The sequence below is a fragment of the Neophocaena asiaeorientalis genome, unplaced genomic scaffold (genome assembly GCF_003031525.2).
Source record: "Neophocaena asiaeorientalis asiaeorientalis breed wild unplaced genomic scaffold, Neophocaena_asiaeorientalis_V1.1 scaffold184, whole genome shotgun sequence".
Classification (NCBI taxonomy): Eukaryota; Metazoa; Chordata; class Mammalia; order Artiodactyla; family Phocoenidae; genus Neophocaena; species Neophocaena asiaeorientalis.
The window spans coordinates 1,537,052-1,553,389 of record NW_020185325.1 but is presented as its reverse complement, the minus strand read 5'-3'; the positions used below and the strand labels follow the sequence as shown (position 1 = coordinate 1,553,389).

The following is a 16,338-nucleotide window of genomic DNA, read 5'->3' as shown; positions in this document are numbered from 1 at the left end:
GGGAATGCGAGAAAGGGCCATGACTGTGAGAGGCTGGAAAGGAGAAAAGAGTGTCTCTAGGAAGGAATTATTTCTAAGAGACACCACAGAAAAGAGTGAGAGGAGAAATTCAAAGAGAAAAAACTAGTATCATGGTGATCCAATTTAAAAAAAAAAAGATGTTTTAGTAAGTTTGGTGGACAAAGCTTGGCATTTTTTTCAAGTACTGTAGAAATGGTAGCATGGTGGAGACAGCCTCTGAAAGAGACAAAGTCTGGAGAAATACTACAATTACCACCAAGTAGTTCTTGAGTAACTGTGATGTGACTATTACTGGAATAGGTTCTTCATTGTGGTTGGGAAAGTTACAGAAGATGACTATGGCCTTATCTCTATCAGGAGCTTACAGAAGTTTTTCAGAAATAAAAATAACAGGTAATAGTTTGTGTCTGATGAACATAAAGCAACCAGAGAAGAATTAAACACCAGATATGTGGAACTAACTAAGAAAAGTGGGAGTTCAGAATCAGGAAATGTCAGTGTGAGCTGGAAGAGGCAAAGATGGGCTCTTGGAGGCAGTCTGTTCATAGGCAGAGGGAAGAGTAGAATGCTGGAAAGGGGAGAGGCTTGTGTTTTCAGAGAGGATCAAAGCAGAGCTGCTGGCAGGAGGTAGCAGAGGGTCTGTGCATGACTGGTGCACATATGTGGCATCATTTTGGAGAGAGGGAAACAGAGTTGAATAGGTTACTCCCAAGCCAGGATTGAGGGGCTTTGCAGGTCCTCAAGGAGGAAGGAAGGCAACAGGAAATTCACACTACACAATGCTGAGTAGGGGAATGATAATGGCCATGGTGTTTACATGCTTTGATGGTCATAAAACAGGTCCCCTGAAGAACTGTTAAAGGCTTGGGGATTATTTGTGAGATAAAACAGAAAACCAGAGATGAGACACACACATGATTCACAGGGACGTGTCTGGTGGCACAGTGGTTAAGAATCTGCATGCCAATGCAGGGGACACAGGCTCAAGCCCTGGTCCGGGAAGATCCCACATGCCGCGGAGCAACTAAGCCCATGCGCCACAACTACTGAGCCTGTGCTCTAGAGCCCCAGAGCCACAACTACTGAGCCCACGTGCCACAACTACTGAAGCCCATGCGCCTAGAGCCCGTGCTCCGCAACAAGAGAGGCCACTGTGATGAGAAGCCCGCGCACCGCAACGAAGAGTAGCCCCGCTTGCCCCAACTAGAGAAAAGCCCTTGCATGGCAACGAAGACCCAGTGCAGCCAAAAATAATAATAATAATAATAAATAAATAATTTTTTAAAAAATGATTCGCAAACTAGAACTGTGGGTATGGAATTCAGAAGAGAGTTCAGGGCTAGACATGCAAAACTAAAACTTATCATTTTTCATTTTTTTTTTGTTTGTTTGGTGTCTCTTTGTGTCCTGTTCATCCCACAAGGCATTTGACTTATTTACACACAAAAGAGCAAAAGTGAAATTAAATGAACCAGTAAGGACATTGGAGCAATGAAAAACTGGGAAGTAGAATTGTGATGAAGCCCGGAGATGTGTGAAGTTATCCAAAGGGCAAGTGTAAAGCGATGTGAGTATAGTGGGCACTTAGTTTGGGGGTTAATTTATTAATTCACTCATTTTATTCAACTCCATCTATGGAGCACCTACTATGTGCCAAGGACATAGTGGAGATACACATGATTCCTTCCCTCCCAGAATCCATGGTCTAGTAGGAGAGATGGAGGAATAAGCAAACATTTGCAGGAGGGTGATTATAGTCACACATTCAAAGATTGAGAATGGTAAAGGTGAGAGAGACCAACTAGGACTTAAGAAGAGGATATGGGATCAGTGTGACAGCCCATAGTACAGACACATCCAAGTGTTGGGAAGCTTGTGTGAAGGTCAGGGAATTGGAATAGTAGGGTGGTAGCTGTTCCAGGTGAAAGAAAAGCCAAAGGGTAGGGCTAACATGGAAAATATAGGCCAGAGAAGGAGAGGCGATAGGTTCCCAAGGTTGCCCATGTCAGGGCGTCTTGTTACTCTGCTGACACAAATTTCAGCCAGTGCTTGAATTCCTATTTATACTTAATTCTTTTATCTTTTTCTTCCAGCTGTTATGTGATAGGACAAAAAGTTCAAATTCTGTTGTTTTGGTATAAATACTCCAACTAAAGTTATGCTATATTATACATTACAAGTTTTCAATTATCAAATATATAGAACAGTTATCCCAAGTAAATATACAACTGTATGAAATACAGTTGGGTTACACTGGAGGAGAGACTGGTTTGACCAATACCAGTTGCCCTAGAAGTGGCGATGTTTATGGAGGTGGAGAAGAATTCCTGTATGACTAATAAATCCTTCTCATTGTGGTGTACGCGTACATCCTCAGAATGACTCTTCTGACAGAGTTCAATTTTCCCTGAACACTAGTTTTGATCCTCTGAACAGATTTTGGGAAGCCAGCTCTCAACGGGTACAATGTGGCTAGGAATCCTTGGTAGGGCTTTTACCACCAAGACCTGTCCAGAGTATCTCACACAGAATTTGTACAGGACATGGAATTTCTGGAACTTCTGCATAAGCAGAAAGTCCTCTGGCCTTCAAAGAAGTTAGGGATTCTGCAGCCTTAGAGACTGGGGTTTCAGTAGCTCCATCAGGATAAGACTGAAGAAGAGCCATGCAGAGGGGCCCCTAGGTGCTCCTTCCAGGAGCATTGTAAATACTTAAGCCTGTCTTTCCATCAAGAAGTCTGGCTTGTGATGCTTTTTCATATTGGGATCAAACTGGCCACGGATTTATACTTGAAAACCACATTTCAATTATATTTAGTAAAGATCTTTTAGGTAATTAGAAGTTATGTATACTTTTTCAAAAACTATCTCTGGTTTAGTTCCAGCATTATCAGTGTTCCAGAAATTTTTATAACTATCACTCTAATAGATATTATTCCAAAGGAGAACCACAGTGATAAAACAAATTCCACCTTAGTGAATTTGAATACAAATTTCCATCTTACTGAGATAGCAATAACCAAATTAATTTCCTAGAACCAGAATCCCCTACCGACCATCTCCTATTCTATGAAAAAAGTTAACTAAATTTAAAATAAAATTAAATTTAAAGGAAGGAGCTAAGCTATATCTATCTATCTATATCTCATAGCATGGATTTTACATATCTTTTCCCTTTGTCCTTGTAAAAAATGGAAACTGTTAGTATCAAAGTTATGGTTTAGAAAACACATTTATCAGTCTTAAATAATAGTTATAATAAGAATGTTAAGATGCTAGAGAACCACACTTAGTAGCTTTCTTGGAAGCAGGCCATCCTATTCAAATTTAGGGCATTAGGCAAATATAAGCTGCTTATTTTCTAGCCTTCAGTCTCTGAGGTTATTTTTTCAGTTCATAGAATCATAGAATTTTAATGTTGGAAGGGACTATGGAAGTTATCTAGTCCTACTTCCTTATTTTACGCATAAGAAAATTGAGATCATTCTTTTCTCGGGGAGCCAGCCAAAATTAAAAGTATAACTCAATGCAATACTTCTATTTATATATTTAGGCTTCTAAGATACCTGTTGCTACAAATGAAATTCCACTTCAAAAGTCACTGAAATTTCTATTCTTATAATAAAACTGCATCGTGTCCTTAGATAACATCGCCACAAGAGAACTCAAACTTGTTTCTAAGAATCTAACTCATGCTAAGTGAGAAATGATAGTGCCAGAATCAATCAGACTCTAAGCATCTCTAAAGCGAGGCTTGTATCTTACTTGGCTTCATAGTCCTAACTACGAGCAGAGTACCTATCACACAGCAGGTGTTTTCTTTTAATATGTTCATTGGTTGAATGAATGAATGATTGCTCTAAATATTAGTGTAGCAAAGTGAACACAAGGAGAAGCAAACCATGAAAATCCTTCCCGGGCTAGTTTGCCTGACTCAGCTGCACTTCGGAGTGTTTATCAGCACTTGGATTCACAGTGGTTTGTCATCACAGGATTTTACCTGAAGTTCTTACAAGAATAGGTACCACCCTTACAGGTTTCTATTCTTAATGCTCTAAAAGTGTATTGGAAACAGTCCAATGGCAGCATGACTGAAAGCAAACCTGCCATTAACTAAAGACATTTCAAACCTACATAACCATTTACACAGCCCTCGTTCTCTTTCCACTTTAATTTAAGCTTATTTCACCACAGAATCATACGGTTATTTAAACTAAATGTTGCTGTTTGGAATCCAAACAAGCATGAAGACTTGCTCTATCCCCACGTGCTCCCAGTCTTTCCTTAATTTTCTTAGGTCAAATGAAGCTATAGAAATTTGAACATCTTACCGTCCAGATGGTCCACGTAACAATACACATCATAAGTTTCATGAGTAGCACGGAGCCCATAGGTCCTGACTCCTTCCTTCCCCATCTTATCTCCATAACAGCCTTCTCGGGGAGCCCGGATGGGATACCTGGGGAAATAAAGGACTAGTAGGTAGCACTTTATTCTCACTCCAAATAGATGAATTAAACCTGGTGGCCCCCAGACCGCTCACCTAACACTCTGATCAGACAGCCAGCCTGCGTCACATTGTTCAAATCCATCTTCATAGGCGGCATATAGCTGCTCTGGGGTTGCTATGACAGCCCCAACATCCAAACAAGCCTTCCGTGCCATCTCAAAATTCAGAGTGTACCTGCTGGTCGCTGCCCTGTAGTGAAACACAACCCCTGCAAAGATAGCAGCAAACAATTATGGGCAAGTTCAAGTCTCCCACCATACTGTGTAGTTTCTCATTGGAGTAGTTCGTCAAATTACTTGCTAACTCGGTAATAACATCATGATACTTCTTTATGTTTACTTTATTTTACGTAGCATTATGCAAAATTATGGTGATCTGAGGAGCCCCAGAAATGTTGTTCACTTAGGTGTCCTATTCTGCTCCATTAGAGAGTTTCAAGAATTTTCTGTTCCCATGTAAACAATCTAAAAAAAAAAGATTTAAGCCACTAAATCCCAAATGGTGACTAGTTGTCCTAACTGCAGGTAGTATTCAGGCTATTATGGGAACCTTGGACAATTAAATGGGGTAGGTGCTGCAAGAGATACAAAGAGTTAAGGGGGCCACAAAATCAACTTCTCCTACTTCATGTTTTTACTCAGGGCCAACTCAATAGAAGCACATGGAGCCTTCACCAGTACCACTTCCTACAAACATGAAACATTGTAATATTTACTTCCAGAGACAATATACTAAAATGGAAAAGATGCTGGACTAGGTATGAGTGAGAAGGCCTGTTCCAATCCCTAATTTGCTCCTTAATCATATATAAGTCTTAATTTTCCCCTTCATAAAGTATAACTAATATTGCTTAGGTTATTTGATTGATAGGAAGGTCAAATTAGATAAAGAATTTTCAAATGTCGGATAGACTGCTGTGATAAAAGTTTACCATATTCATAATTTAGGGTCTCCGCTTTGACAGGTAAGATGTATGATTTTTATCCCAAAGGAGGCCTGAAATAAAATTCTCCAGACTCCCATAGGCAGAAGCCAGGCATCCTGATATGTGCCTCAAATTCCACTTCGTTGTATTTTAGGAGTAACATAAACTAGTGGTTCTTGAACTGTGTTTCAGGGCTAAAGAACTGTCAAAGGCCTGAAGAAAGAGCAGCTGAGGGGGTGGAGCTTTGGTCCTCTTCTCCTACTTCAGCAAGAGCATCTCCATTTTTAACTGGAGTAAATATGGTGACTCGTTTTCATAAAAGAGCAAAGTGAGTCAAGCAAATGTGCCTAGGAAGTCACTGGAAAATAGAAATTGGGGTAATTGGGTCTTATGGATGAGATTTTATTGAGTCATATCATTTAAGACCACTGTTTTGTTAGGCAGAATTAATTTTGGTTTCCAAGATATCTTCCACTCTCCTTTTATTCCTAGTAATTTCCTGGAGTTGACAACAAGTCTCTCTCCCTCTCTCTCTCTCTCTCTCTCTCTCTCTCTCTCACACACACACACACACACACACACACACACACATATTTCTTTCTTGGCTTTTTTAAAAACTCTCTCTCTCTCTCTCTCTCTCTCTCTCTCTCTCTCTCTCTCTCTCTCTCTCTCTCTCCCTCTCTCTCTTACAGCCTGACTTCTAGCTATAAGACTGTCTCCCACATGCCTATCCTTAGATTGTCTCTCTCTTCCAAAACAGGTATGTGCCAATAAAGTATCTACAGGGAACAGACTAGCCATGTCATAAATAAGCACCTCTGATCAGTGTCAATACAGAAAGATCTGCAGAGGCACCAAGTAGATGCATTGACAACTAACATTCATTTTCCCATTTCTGACATTGCAGAGAAAAAACTGATCAAATGCGTTTCATAAAATCTGTAGCTTTGTAGAATGACTCTAAAAGTACCAGGAAGTATATATGGTGCTATCTAGTAAGTATGAAAGATAGTTTATAATGATCTCTAAGGCTTAAGCCAGACTTTGAATGGTTTTAAATTAGTCTTATGTTGATCAAAGCTTCAAATAGCCTTCTTGGTAATTAAAAATCTTCCATGTGCCCTGAAGATTGGCAGTAAGGGGGCACAAAGGGGCCTCCTTGGGAATACCAGGCTGTATAAGTATCTGCAATTGCTGGGATAATTTGAAGACCTCATGGGGCTAAGGAGATTAAGTGGAGGATTTTCATTGTTTCAAAGGGGGCAAGGGGCAAATCCACTGCTAATTCTTTAATGATGAAAATTGTAAGAAGTTGTAAACTTCTTGTGGGATTTTAAAAACATATATGTATATATAAATTTATATGCAATGTGTATCTAACACCATATATATATATATATATATATATAGATAGATAGATAGATAGTGTATGTTACATTATACAAAAAGAGGAAGAGAGAGATCAGTAGAAAAAACAATACTAGACAAACCAAAGTGAATGATAAAAAGGTTAAAAGAGCAAAGAGCCCAGGGTGTTTAGTGGATGCCTGGAAAACATAAAAATAGATTTATAGAAGGGAGCAATAGAATCTGAATGGAAAAGGATGTTCAGAAAATTAATCTGTCACATCTGAAATTCAAAATATTTCCTTTTGGCTACACAAGAAAGAGTTTTAATAAAACCCTTTGTATATATTTCTGAAAGGTAAATATTTTATAGGGAAGTGGAGGGTTGGAAGAAAAATCTGTTCCATCATGTCTGGGTATTAGAATTTTGCTTAATAACTTGCCAAAATATTTTTCTTCCAAGAGCTATGGCATTATGTGTGTACCCAATTAAAGCAATTTTTCTTTGCTTTGTCTCCTAACTTAAATTCAAATGACATACAAACCACCGCTCAACGTGGGCTAAAACTAAAATGTCTCATTGCAAGACAGTGGACAACAACCAGTGCATTGACCTTAAAAAAAATTCACTGAGTTCTTGTTTTGATCCAATTCAAATGTTTATTGAGTCCTAGCTTTTTCAAAGCACTGTGATATATACCATGGTACTTATTAGGTGCCTTATTTCTTCAATGTAAGTTAAGATATAATTTATATTTCTTAAAAGCAAATTCAAAGATTTTAATAATCATGCTAGGAGAGTGTGAAAAAGAAGGAAAGGGGTTTTTTCCTGTGTGTGTGCATGTATATATCTATATGTGTGTATGTGTATGCATGTATATGCACATATACACATATGTTAAAATAAAACAAAATGTAGAACAGCCTTTACAGTATTAAAAAATAACCACTGATAGGTCTCAATAATGAAGTAATGATTCTTGAGCTATAAACCATGTCTTGAGGTATTCATTATATCTAGTATAAAGTCACCTTCCTTGATTCCTGAACAAATAACAGTTCATTTTTGGTGAAAGACATAGACTGTTGTGTTGATTAATGTTTTTCCCCTTGTCCAAATCCTGAGCAATGGCTACTTTTGAATATTGTTTCACCACATTTCTGAACCAGGTATCGTGTTATACTACCTTCTTCTAGATTCCCAAAGCCTTACCCTCCACAGCCAAAGACACTGTGTCCTGTGTGTCTTCAATCCCATACATGACATCGCAGCGGTAGAGGCCTGCATCACTGGCCAGCAGTTTGACCATGGTGAGTGAGGCATCGCCCACGTCCTCGGGATGTGTAGGCACTGACACTCTCCCTTTGTAGCCCTGACCAATCTTGATATTCCCATTTTGGGCCACGAGAACAGTAGTCTCCTTTAAATCTTTTCCATTCTTGTCCAATTCAATCTTAGACCATTTGATTCGGAGAAATTCGCTGGTGGTGTTGTAAGTGGGTGGTAAGGTAGGCATGGTTGAAAAATGACAAGGTAGGTTGACTTTTCCAGAGAGGGAGCCCTTAACAGGTGGGCTTTTTTCCACTTTGACTAGAGGAAAGAGAAAATACTAAATTAACAAACTGAGTCTATTAAATATGTGAATGGATAAGAACCATTACAGGGGGTTGCTTATATCCTCAATATGTGAAATAATTAGAATGATTTTATATACAGAGAATAGTACACAATTTCAGTAATGTTTTATAACAAAGACAGGGATTAATAATGCTTAATTTTTTATGTGCTAAAAATATGGCATTCATTTTAAAGTATTTGTAACTTAGTGTTAAACATGAACAAAATAAGTGATAAAATAAGGCAAGTGTAGGAAGACAAGCAATCAAGTGCAAGAGAAGACTAGACTTAAGCAATGCAGGTTTAAAAGACTGGACCAATGTTAGGAAGAATAGTTTAAAAACAAATTTAAGTCTACAGGTCAGAAGAAGAAAAATGATTAAGATAACTGCCACATTACCTTAGAGGAAATGAAAACAACTCAAAGGGGAAGTGAAAATTTTAAAACATACTTCAGTAGACTGGAACAGGGGGAAGCCCAGCACTTGAAGAATGCTCTTTGGTTCAGTGTTTGAACCAAAGACTTTCATTGTAATGAGAAATCCAGCTGCAATCACTTTGCAGTGAAACATTACCTCTAGATTATATCCTGGGGGCGGGTGGGGGTGGGGAGGGGGAGTTAGCATCTGTTCACCTAACCTTCTAAAGTATTAATCTACAGAATGCCTTTCTGTTAAAGCCCTTAAACTTTTAATGAGAAAGAACACATTGACCACAATTTAATACCATTACATGCAAAAAACCCACATTCTTTCACCACTTCTAGGAATCTATACCTCTCCTCTCCCTTTTTCCCCCATCTTCCAGTCTCTACTAGTTGGGTAGACAATGTGTTGGTAATAAGAATAGAATTTATCATTAGTGCACAAGGAACTCCCAGTTCATGCAAATATGATGAATAGTAATAGTAGCCTCTAGGTGGAGTGAAATAATGTTAATCAACAAAATGATATGTATCTAACACTTGGTGTATTGGTGCTTAAAGGCATTAGTAACACACATCTCAAAATGGACATGCATTAGAAATGATACAGATGCTAAGGAATGAAACTTAACTTCAAAAAGATTAGATCCCATTAGGGAGATGAAGACAACAAAAAGATATTTTGTACTTTTTTCCCAAGAAACGGGGTCCTGAGAAGGGAAGGGGTGAAAATTTTATGAACTAAAATCTCCTAATTTATATTCATCATATGTTCTAGGAAATCCCATCTTCCTTCCTGAAGAATTATAGATCATTAACTTCACAAATAAAAGATTGCTTTTTAAATAGAGAATAAACATCTTTACCATCAACATCAATTATGATATAAATTATAAGACCCTTGGGCTTCCCAGGTGGCGCGGTGGTTGAGAGTCCGCCTGCCGATGCAGGGGACACGGGTTCGTGCCCCGGTCCGGGAAGATCCCACATGCCGCGGAGCGGCTGGGCCCGTGAGCCATGGCTGCTGAGCCTGCGCATCCGGAGCCTGTGCTCCGCAATGGGAGAGGCCACAACAGTGAGAGGCCGGCGTACAGGTAAAACAACAACAACAACAACAAATTATAAGACCCTTTATGATTTCCTTTAAAATGAGTTTAAGACAAGTGACTTTCAATTCCTTAATATTTATTACTAAGTTACAGTTCTTTTCACAATTTTAGAGGTATAGGGGCAGATATGAGATTCACATCTATCTATCTGATTGGGAGGTTTCTGACACTTAGAGCATTACTCAATAACTGTGCTGTAATGAAAAAATATATTAGAACAAACTTACACCAACAGGCAATTTCCCAAGGGTTATTTATTGTTCTGGGTGTTTACAGATACAAGAAAATTAAAAGCTTCAGTTGGATGTAAATAAATATTCATGTAGAATCCAGTCTTAACAGGATGAACAAGAAGCTGTGTGGCCAAGTCTTTTGTGCATGAAACCTTGGGTCGTAAGGCACTGGGGGGTAACAAGAACTAAGTTTACCAAATCTAAATATTTTAAGAGAGAAATTTAGTAGTTCAGAGGATAATGTTTACTGACTATGCATGCTAAAAAACAAAACAAAACAAAACAAAAAACCCTGCTACCTGCAAGAACTTGTCTGAAACTCTGATAATGCAAGAAATAAAAATGAATGCTAACAAAAATTCACTATTCCTAGAGAGATTGGTTCAAGATGGCGGAGTAGAAGGACGTGCTCTCACTCCCTCTTACAAGAACTCCAGAATCACAACTAACTGCTGAACAATTATCGACAGGAAGATACTGGAACTCACCAAAAAATATACCCACTCCAAAGACAAAGGAGAAGACACAATGAGACGGTAGGAGGGGAGCAATCACGATAAAATCAAATCCCATAACTGCTGGGTGGGTGACTCACAAACTGGAGAACACTTATACCACAGAAGTCCACCCACTGGAGTGAAGGTTCTGAGCCCCACGTCAGGCTTCCCAATCTGGGGATCCAGCAACGGGAGGAGGAATTCTTAGAGAATCAGACTTTGAAGGCTAGTGGGATTTGATTGCAGGACTTTGACAGGACTGGGGGAAACAGAGACTCCACTATTGGAGGGCACACACAAAGTAGTGTGTTCACTGGGACCCAGGGGAAGGAGCAGTGACCCCATAGGAGTCTGAACCAGACGTACCTGCTAGTGTTGGAGGGTCTCCAGCAGAGGCAGGGGGGTGGCTGTGGCTCACTGTGGGGACAAGGACACTGACAGCAGAAGTTCTGGGAAGTACTCCTTGGCGTGAGCCCTCCCAGAGTCCACCATTAGCCCCACCAAAGAGCCTGGGTAGGATCCAGTGTTAGGTTGCCTCAGGCCAAACAACCAACAGGGAGGGAGCCAGGCCTTACCCATCTGCAGAAGAGTGGATTAAAGCTTTACTGAGCTCTGCCCACCAGAGCAACAGCCAGCTCTACCCACAACCAGTCCCTCCCATCAGGAAACTTGCACAAGCCTCTTAGATAGCTTCATCCACCAGAGGGCAGACAGCAGAAGCAAGAAGTACTACAATCCTGCAGACTGTGGAACAAAAACCACATTCACAGGACAGACAAGATGAAAAGGCAGAGGGCTATGTACTGGATGAAGGAAAAAGATAAACCCAAGAAAAACAACTAAATGAAGTGGAGATGGGCAACCTTCCAGAAAAAGAATTCAGAATAACGATAGTGAAGATGATCCAGGACCTCAGAAAAAGAATGTAGGCAAAGATCGAGAAGATGCAAGAAATGTTTAAAAAAGATCTGAAGAATTAAAGAAGACACGAACAGAGATGAACAACACAACTGAAATGAAAAATACAATACAAGGAATCAATAGCAGAATAACTAAGGCAGAAGAACGGATAAGTGACCTGGAAGACAGAATGGTGGAATCCACTGCTGCGGGACAGATTAAAGAAAAAAAAAAAATGAAAAGAAATGGAGACAGCCTAAGAGACCTCTGGGACAACATTAAACACAACAACATTCTCATTATAGGGGTCCCAGAAGGAGTAGAGAGAGAGAAAGGGCCCGAGAAAATATTTGAAGAGATTATAGTCGAAAACTTCCCTAACATGGAAAAGGAAATAGCCACCCAAGTCCAGGAAGTGCAGAGAGTCCCATACAGGATAAACCCAAGGAGAAACATGCTGAGACACATAGTAATCAAATTGGCAAATATTAAAGACAAAGAAAAATTATTGAAAGCAGCAAGGGAAAAATGACAAATAACGTACAAGGGAACTCCCATAAGGTTAACAGCTGATTTCTCTGCAGAAACTCTACAAGCAGGAAGGGAGTGGCATGATATACCTAGAGTAATGAAAGGGAAGCACCTACAAACAAGATTACTCTAGTGATAGATCACATCTTGGGTCACAAATCAAGCCTCAGTAAATTTAAGAAAATTGAAATCATATCAAGCATCTTTTCTGACCACAACACTATGAGAAGAGAAATGAATTACAGGGAAAAAACCGTAAAAAGACACAAACACATGGAGAGTAAACAATACGTTACTAAATAACCAAGAGATCACTTAAGAAATCAAAGAGGAAATCAGAAAATACCTAGAGACAAATGACAATGAAAACACGATGCGTTTCCTCTAAGATCAGGAACAAGACAAGGATGTCCACTCTCACCACTATTATTCAACATAGTTTTGGAAGTCCTAGTCATGGCAATCAGAGAAGAAGTAGAAATAAATGGAATACAAATTGGAAAAGAAGTAAAATTGTCATTGTTTGCAGATGACATGATATTATACGTAGAGAATCCTAAGAATGCCACCAGAAAACTACTAGAGCTAATCAATGAATTTGGTAAAGTTGCAGGATTAATCTACAAACAACAAATGCTGGAGAGGGTGTGGAGAAAAGGGAACCCTCTTGCACTGTTGGTGGGAATGTAAATTGATACAGCCACTATGGAGAACAGTATGGAGGTTCCTTAAAAAACTAAAAATAGAATTACTATATGACCCAAGAATCCCACTACTGGGCATATACCCAGAGAAAACCATAATTCAAAAAGACACATGCACTCCAATGTTCATTGCTGCGCTATTTACAATAGCCAGGTCATGGAAGCAACCTAAATGCCCATCAATGGACGGATGGATAAAGAAAATGTGGTACATATATGCAACAGAATATTACTCAGCCATAAAAAGGAATGAAACTGGGTCATTTGTAGAGACATGGATGGATCTAGAGACTGTCATACAGAGTGAAGTAAGTCAGAAAGAGAAAAACAAATACCGTATATTAACGCATATATGTGGAATCTAGAAAAATGGTACAGATGAACCAGTTTTCAAGGCAGAAATAGAGACACAGATATAGAGAACAAACATATGGACACCAAGGGGGGAAAGCAGTGGTGGGTGGGGGTGGTGGTGTGATTAATTGGGAGATTGGGATTGACATGTATACACTGATGTGTATAAAATTGATGACTAATAAGAACCTGCTGTATAAAAAAATAAATAAAATAAAATTCAAAAAAAATTGCTTTAAAAAAAATTCACTATTCCCACCAGATATTTTGTGGTCTAAATGAATACAGTAAGGGAGAAATCTCTGAACAATGAATGATCAGTTATGTTTCATTCTCTGCCAATAAATTCTGCAGAGCAAGGTTGATGCAAATTCTATCTACACAATTTGAACAAACACACACACAGACCTTGGCCAAATAATTGTCAGAGTGAGTATAGGGGAATTTATCACCCTCTCAAGTATTAATGTCACTCTCTTGTTCATTCATTTACTAATAACTGTGCATGGCTGCATTTATTAATATTAGAGGAATATCCAAATAACTGGGTCAATGCTAGATAATCAATATAAAGGGTATTTTTAAAGCAGAGTTCTTCATGCATTAAAATAAATCCAGAAACCAATAGATGGAGTGTTCATTAGTTATTGACCTTTTGCGTGCGTAGACATAAACAGAGAAAACCTTAAGATAAGAGTACTTGTGTTGACTCAACTAGTTACTGCTCTGTGATTCACTATGAACTTGGCAAGTCTGTTTCATATGGATCTTACATTTTCAGTTTTTACCCCTCTCATGAAAAAGTAAAAATTCTTCTGAAATTAGCCCCAAACTAATGATATCTCTTAACAGTGATTACAGATTTGCAAAGAACTTGATGCTTGGGATAAAGTACAATACAGTGGTTGAGAGCATGGACTGTGGAGCCAGACTGCCTGGGTTCACCTACAGGCTCAATCACTAAATTGATGTATAATCTTCTACATTAGCTATGTCTCTAAATCTTTTGGTATTACAGTTTCCTCATTTGTCAAATGGGGAGAATAAAAGCATGTGTCTCATCGGAGAGCTAAGATTAAAAAGGGATAACAAAGTAAAATACTTAGAACGAGGCGTAACGTAGAAATCACTCAATACTGTTAGCTATTATTACTATTTTAAAATACCATCAAGGAGCTATCCCATAAGTGTTTTTTTGTTTCCCTACTGTTTGCATGAGTTTTTTCTTTGTTTTAAGTGGAGGGTGAGTTGCCCTGTTCCTCAAGGTTCTCCCACTACTTTCTCTATAATTCCCTCCTATTACTTCCCACTCAAACCAACTCCTTTTCTCTATCTCCTCTCTATGTCTTCCCTCTTCACTGGATGCCATTGTCCTTTCCTCTCTGTGACCTTCAACCTTTACTTCCTGAAAATGCTAAAAAGGACAGCTCCTGGGCTCTTTGATTGGTGGATCTAGACTCTGAGGGCCATCCAGGTCATTCACTGTGGTATTCACACATTGTTTATTTATTCATTCACTTATTCACTCAACACATAAATTGATTAAGTGCTAGCAGTGTGTCAGGAACTCTGCTAGAAAATAAAAAACAGTTCTCTTGAAGCTACACTCCCCTTGGGAAGAAAAATGAAGCATAACTTATCATAGCGAGTGGTATGGGCTATAACAGATGTCACAGCACAGGGGACAATGGGAACATAGAGAAAGGGCTTTTAAATTGGCTGGAAAGGGGAATGAGAGCCATGTCCGAAGTCAGCTCATCCTTGATTCCTCTCTTGCCCTCACCACACCACATCCGATCCATTTGTTGGTCTGAATCCTCCATCTCCATGTTGGAGAGATGAGAATTCACTTCTCCAGCTCTTCTGCCACACCCCATTTCACATACAGGTGACCACAATAACCTCCTAAATGACCTCCCTGCTGCCACTCTTGCTCTCCTACAGTCAAATCTACATAGAATAGCAAACATGGAACTTTGAAAACATTCATCAACTCATGTCTTTCACCTGCTGAAACCCTTCAGCGCTTCCTTCAGTGCTTCCTGGAAATAAAATCTAGTCATTTCTAAAGCTACAATGCCCTATATAGATAAGAAACGTAACAGAGGTAAAGCTCACACACTCCTGGGACAGCCTTGGTTTATCTCCCAGTTCTGCTACTTACTGGTTGTGTGGCTTTGAGCAAGTCTCTTAGGTTCTCAGTTTCCTCTATGGATAATGAATGTTTCAGTAAGCTAATGTTAAGCTGTTCTTGGCTCATAGGAAGCTCTTTTCTAAGTATTAGATATTGTTACTATTTATATGAACTGACCTCTGACTATCTCTCTGTCTGTATCTCCTACTTTCTTCTTGGTCACTGCTCTCCAACTACAGTGAACTTTCTGTTGTTCAAACACACTACCTAACTTGGGCCAAATCTTAGCTGGCTGGCTCTTCCTCGTCATTCCCACATCAGTTTAAGTATGACTTTCTCAAAGATGCTTTATCACCCCCCCTGCCCCCCACCCTATGCCATTTCCTATGATGTCATTCTGCTTTATATTCATCTATTCGGAAGTACTTGGATTGTTTGTTTACTTGTTTATCGCTTACCTCATGTAACTAAGGAGATTAGGTTTAATGAAATCCAAGACAATGTATGACTCATCCACTGATATATCCCTGGAGACCCAGACTAACATGTAGCACATAGAATGTATTCAAACAATACTGTCAATGGATGGATAAATGAGTGGATAGGTGGAAGGATGGATGGATGAATAGATGGAATGATACTTAAATTTTGAGTCTTAAGAATGAACTGAAGTGGAACTGTAGAGAACAAGAGAAGGGACTGTCAAGCAGAAGGAACTGCATGTAAATAAAAGGAAATAAGAAGGTCTATGAATGCAATTGTAAATTCTTGCAGAGACTGGAAGCATAGAGTGAGTATGAGAAAGAAGTGGAAGCTGAGTCTGGAGAGACCCTTGATGGGAGCAGATCACTGAAACTCAGCACAGTATCTTTTTTCATAGACCAGAGTCCACAAATCTGGAATCACAGAACCCTCATTAGATGGATATATAATTTACAGCTAACAAAAACAGTGGATGTGTACTTATCCAGTTACTAGAAAGGGGGTGGGGAGAAGAGAAGGGAAGGGAAGGGGAGGAAAGGGAAGGGAAGG

The 16,338-nt window shown here is 39.2% G+C and overlaps 1 protein-coding gene across 2 annotated transcripts in view; it reads right to left on the bottom strand.

Moving 5' to 3' along the window:
• VCAN (versican) overlaps window positions 1-16,338 on the bottom strand; it is a 112,779-nt gene that overhangs the window by 82,365 nt on the left and 14,076 nt on the right. For both annotated transcript variants that reach the window (XM_024734333.1, XM_024734334.1), the window contains exons 3-5: window positions 8,016-8,393; window positions 4,564-4,738; window positions 4,352-4,479 (exon numbers count right to left, since the gene is read on the bottom strand). In XM_024734333.1, coding sequence (XP_024590101.1) covers window positions 4,352-4,479; window positions 4,564-4,738; window positions 8,016-8,393 — 681 coding nt within the window. The remainder of the gene's footprint in view (window positions 1-4,351; window positions 4,480-4,563; window positions 4,739-8,015; window positions 8,394-16,338) is intronic.